The following is a 6,000-nucleotide window of genomic DNA, read 5'->3' as shown; positions in this document are numbered from 1 at the left end:
TCAATGACTTCATCTGCCACTTGGGAGTGTTTGTAGCAGACAGTCTTCTAACACACACACACACACACACACACACACACACTCTCTCAACACATGTCTTCAGTGGTCCAGAAGTAGTCTGTTAGCGCTAAAAGGACCAGCCTAAAGATACACACCCTGCAGACCTCCATCAGGGAATACAAAGCATTACTAAAACCACTGGTCCACCAAAAAAGGCAAACTAGCCCCCCCCCCCCCCCCCCCCCCCCCCCCCCAAAAAAAAAAAAAGGAAAAGAGGCGTTTACTTTCACTGCACAACAAGCAGAAAAATACCAAGCTTTTTTTGTGTGTTTGAAGTAGGATGGCGCTCTGTGCCTCTCAAACATAACCATTGTAATGTCATAAAACATGTTCCATATGTAGTGTGGTGCTACCAAGAACCTTCCGGGGCGCCGTAATACTGAGCTGTAGGAAGAGATTGGCCTGAAACTGAAAAGCAGCACAATGAAAACATCCCTGCTTCCATGGTCCAAAATAGAAAAAAAAGGTCAGTAACAAGAAGTCCTTCCCCACCTCAGGTCAAATGTGAGTCTTGTTGGTTTTGGGATGAAGTCCTGGGTTTTGTCGTGAAAATCTTTCTTTTTGTGGGATGTTCGGAATATTGGACAAAGTAGTACGCATGCAGGCCTGGTGAAGGAGGGGGTTTAGGCCAGGGCAGGGAAGGCCTCGGGGTCGTCCACGTTGGGGACGGACACGCCGCCGACCTGATGGAAGAACATGGAGATACATTCAAGATCACTTTTTGCTGAGTCCACAAATCAGGTTATGACACTTATTATGTTAAATAATTGACTAATATGTCCCATATTATGTAACATAATTGACTAATATGTCAATTATCATGTGAACAAATGTACTAACATTATGTCAATTATGTAAAATAATAGGCTAATATGTCAATTATGTTAAATAATTGACTAACATTATGTCAAGTATTATGTAAAATAATTGACTAACATTGTCAATTATGTAAAATAATTGACTAATATTATGTCAAGTGTTATGTAAAATAATTGACTAATATTATGTCAAGTGTTATGTAAAATAATTGACTAACATTATGTCAGTTATTATGTAAGATAAGGCTGACATGTCAATTATTATGTAAACTAAATGGCTAATATGGCAATTATTATGTAAACTAATTGGCTAATATGTCAATTATTATGTAAAATACCGTATTTTCCGCACTATAAGGCGCACCTAAAAACCACAAATTTTCTCAAAAGCTGACAGTGCGCCTTATAACCCGGTGCGCTTTATATATGGATAAATATTAAGATTCATTTTCATAAAGTTTCGGTCTCGCAACTACGGTAAACAGCCGCCATCTTTTTTCCCCGTAGAAGAGGAAGTGCTTCTTCTTCTACGCAAGCAACCGCCAAGGTAAGCACCCGCCCCCATAGAACAGGAAGCGCTTCTTCTTCTACTGTAAGCAACCACCCGCCCGCGTAGAAGAAGAAAAAGCGCGTGGATATTACCGTACGTTTCATTTCCTTTGTGTGTTTACATCTGTAAAGACCACAAAATGGCTCCTACTAAGCGACAGGGATCCGGTTCATGAAAAGACGCAATCTCTCCATCCGCACACGGATTACTATTTCACAGCAACTGCCTAAAGACTTTCAAGAAAAGCTGGCTACTTTCCGTGCATATTGTAAAAACAAGATAGCTGAAAAAAAGATCCGGCCAGAGAACATTATCAACATGGACGGACGAGGTTCCACTGACTTTTGATATTCCTGTGAACCGCACTGTGGATACAACGGGAGCACGTACGGTGAATATTCGCACCACAGGGAATGAGAAGTCATCCTTCACTGTGGTTCTAGCTTGCCATGCTAATGGCCAGAAACTTCCACCCATGGTGATATTCAAAAGGAAGACCTTGCCAAAAGAGACCTTTCCAGCCGGCGTCATCATAAAAGCTAACTCGAAGGGATGGATGAAGAAAAGATGAGCGAGTGGTTAAGGTAAGTTTACGCGAAGAGGCCGGGTGGCTTTTTTCACGCAGCTCCGTCCATGTTGATATACGACTCCGTGCGCGCCCACATCACGCTGGTTTTTAATATATTATTAAAGTTTGACTGACCTATCTGACTGTTTTTTTGACATTCCTTTAGCGCAGTTAGATGCGGCTTATAACACGGGGCGTCTTATAGGTGGACAAAGTTTTGAAATATGCCGTTCATTGAAGGCGCGGCTTATAACCCAGGGCGCCTTATGGTGCGGAAAATACGGTAATTGGCTAACATGACGTCAATTATTATGTAAAATAATTGACTAACATTATGTCAGTTATTATGTAAAATAAATGGCTAATGTCAGTTTTTATGTAGAAATAATTGACTAATATTATGTCAAGTATTATGTAAAATAATTGACTAACATTATGTCAGTTATTATGTAAAATAATAGGCTAATATGTCAGTTTTAATGTAAAATAATTGACTAATATTATGTCAAGTATTATGTAAAATAATTGACTAACACATACCTGCCAACTTTTGAAATCAGAAAAACCTAGTAGCCAGGGTCCAAGCCCCCCGACGCAAAATGATTGATTGCATTCAGACAGGTTAAAATGTTGCTAAAACCATCACTTTTCTATCAGTCACAGTGACTTTTCAAAACAAAAATATTACAGCAAAAATCATATGGGTTGATTGACATGTTTATTCTGTAAGCTAACTTCAATAGTTTGAAATTATTTTGACAGTTAATGCCAGTTATCCTGTCAACCTTTCACAAGACTTCAATTTGTTAATTGAAAGTATAAACAGTATAAACACTTTTTACAGTAAACAAATGGTAAAACAGTACTAAACAATTCCATTAAGAAAAAATTGGTGTCATTATTAACTTTCTGTCCAAGCTTGTATAATCTACTGCCTTGTTCAATTGTATAAAATATTCTGTGCCTAAAATTCACATTTCTATCACAATTATCATACTGTGAACATGGTAAGCTAACTTCATTAAAATTAATAGTCCTGTCAATAGCATGGAATTACAATTCAAATGTAGTTTTTTTGTAAGCCTTTCAAAAGAATTCAAAATATGAAAAATTAATGAAAATTAATTTAAGCCATCAGACACTTGAAAAGTGGCACATCACATCTCTAATGTAATCATTTTAACTTTTCAACAGAAATAGCACTGCAAAAATATTAAGGACATACTTCTGTATTTTGGTAGTTATGCTGTCAACATTTAACAAGATTTCTTCAACTTGGACTTGAAAGCATAAATAGTATAAACACTTTTAACAGTATAACAGTACTAAACAATTCCAATAGATAACATTGGTGTCATTACCTTTTTGTGGCTAAAACGTTGAAAGTTTTCCACTTGTATCGCTAGCAACGGCATTAGACTTGTGTTTTTTTGTCCCAACGTGGTCTTTTACATCGCTAATTCCTCCGTGTCCGATCGAAAAATCTTGTCTGCACAAGGTGCAATTCGCGTAGTTTTCACCCTTTTTGGAACGGATAATTATTCCCGGATAGGCTTTTGAATATTCTTCACGGAATGACTGCAGTTTTCTTTTCGGTTTAAGACTCGTTTGCGATTTTTCTCCGGCTGATTCCATGATCGTTCGCTCGTTTGGAAACAATGGCAACTGGTGCCTCGTGCTTGGCAGCGGTGCTATAAATAGCTGCGCGCATGGCATTCGGAATGGCTCGATAGGAAGTTACGGGAAGCAGTGTCGATTGTCATTGTTGTTACGCGATTTCGTGAATAAAACTTTTTTTTTTTTTAATTGTTTTTTTAATTAATGAAAAACCATATTTTTTATCACTGCAACCGTAACCCGGAATAGGTTGATGAAAACCGTACTAATTACGGGAAAACCGGAGTAGTTGGCAGGTATGCTAACATTATGTCAAGTATTATGTAAAATAATTGACCAACATTATGTCAGTTATTATGTAACATAATTGGTTAATATGTCAGTTATTATGTAAAATAATTGGCTAACATGTCAATTATTATGTAAAATTGGCTAACATGTCAAATATTATTCAAAATAATTGACTAATATGTCAGTTATTTTGTTAATTGACTAACATTATGGCAGTTATTTAAAATAATTGGCTAATATGTCAATTATTATGTCAAATAATTGACTAACATTATGTCAGTTATTATGTCAAACAATTGGCTAATATGTCAAATATTATGTAAAATAATTGGCTACCATGTCAATTATTATGTATAATTGGCTAACATGTCAATTATTATGTAAAATAATTGACTAACATGTCAGTTATTTTGTAAAACAATTGACTAACATTATGTCAGTTTTTATGTAAAAAATAATTGACTAATATGTCAAGTATTATGTAAAATAATTGACTAATATTATGTCAGTTATTATGTAAAATAATTGGCTAATATGATGTCAATTATTAAGTAAAATAATTGGCTAACATGATGTCAATTATTAAGTAAAATAATTGGCTAACATGTCAATTATTATGTAAAATAATTGGTTAAAATTATGTGGATTATTATGTAAAACCCATCCATCCATTTCCTACCGCTTGTCCCAAAATAATTGGCTAAAATGATGTCAATTATTATGTAAAATAATTGGCTAACATGATGTCAGTTATTATGTAAAATAATTGGCTAATGTCAGTTTTTATGTAAAAATAATTGACTAATATTATGTCAAGTATTATGTAAAATAATTGACTAACATTATGTCAGTTATTATGTAAAATAATAGGCTAATATGTCAGTTTTAATGTAAAATAATTGACTACGGTAATATTATGTCAAGTATTATGTAAAATAATTGACTAACATTATGTCAGTTATTATGTAACATACTTGGTTAATTCGTCAGTTCTGATGTAAAATAATTGACTAATATGTCAAGTATTATGTAAAATAATTGACTAACATTATGTCAGTTATTATGTAACATACTTGGTTAATATGTCAGTTATTATGTAAAATAATTGGCTAACATGATGTCAATTATTATGTAAAATTGGCTAACATGTACATTATTATTCAAAATAATTGACTAATATGTCAGTTATTTTGTTAAGTAATTGACTAACATTATGGCAGTTATTTAAAATAATTGGCTAATATGTCAATTATTATGCCAAATAATTGACTAACATTATGTCAGTTATTATGTCAAACAATTGGCTAATATGTCAAATATTATGTAAAATAATTGGCTACCATGATGTCAATTATTATGTATAATTGGCTAACATGTCAATTATTATGTAAAATAATTGACTAACATGTCAGTTATTTTGTAAAACAATTGACTAACATTATGTCAGTTTTTATGTAAAAAATAATTGACTACCGTATTTTCCGCACTATAAGGCGCACCTAAAAACCACAAATTTTCTCAAAAGCTAACAGTGCGCCTTATAACCCGGTGCGCTTTATTACGATTAATTTTCATAAAGTTTCGATCTCGCAACTTCGGTAAACAGCCGCCATCTTTTTTCCCGGTAGAACAGGAAGCGCTTCTTCTTCTACGCAAGCAACCGCCAAGGAAAGCACCCGCCCCCATAGAACAGGAAGCGCTTCACCCGCCCCCGGAAGAAGAAGAAAAAACGCGCGGATATCACCGTACGTTTCATTTCCTGTTTACATCTGTAAAGACCACAAAATGGCTCCTACTACGCGACAAGGATCCGGTTCATAAAAAGACGCAATCTCTCCATCCGCACACGGATTACTACCGTATTTCACAGCAACTGATATTCCTGTGAACTGCACTGTGGAACGGGAGCACGTACGGTGAATATTCGCACCACAGGGAATGAGGAGTCATCCTTCACTGTGGTTCTAGCTTGCCATGCTAACTTCCACCCATCCAAAAGAGACCTTTCCAGCCGGCGTCATCATAAAAGCTAACTCGAAGGGATGGATGGATGAAGAAAAGACGAGCGAGTGGTTAAGGGAAGTTTACGCGAAGAG

At 35.3% G+C, this 6,000-nt stretch overlaps 1 protein-coding gene across 2 annotated transcripts in view; it reads right to left on the bottom strand.

Moving 5' to 3' along the window:
* Positions 1-244: 244 nt before the first annotated feature.
* Positions 245-6,000, bottom strand: part of LOC133577182 (SERPINE1 mRNA-binding protein 1-like) — a 28,335-nt gene continuing 22,579 nt past the window's right edge. The window contains exons 9-10 of one of the 2 annotated variants that reach the window (XR_012049389.1): positions 553-743; positions 245-468 (exon numbers count right to left, since the gene is read on the bottom strand). Coding sequence is in view for 1 of the 2 variants with exons in the window: in XM_061930815.2 (XP_061786799.2) it covers positions 684-743 (60 nt within the window). In the remaining variant the exon portion in view is untranslated. Of the gene's footprint in view, positions 744-6,000 lie in introns of both variants that reach the window. The other variant, XM_061930815.2, reaches the window with a different exon arrangement.

The sequence above is a fragment of the Nerophis lumbriciformis genome, linkage group LG37, assembly GCF_033978685.3.
Source record: "Nerophis lumbriciformis linkage group LG37, RoL_Nlum_v2.1, whole genome shotgun sequence".
In the NCBI taxonomy this organism is placed as follows: domain Eukaryota; kingdom Metazoa; phylum Chordata; class Actinopteri; order Syngnathiformes; family Syngnathidae; genus Nerophis; species Nerophis lumbriciformis.
Note: the sequence above shows the minus strand (reverse complement) of the source record. Positions and strands in the feature narration are given on the sequence as shown.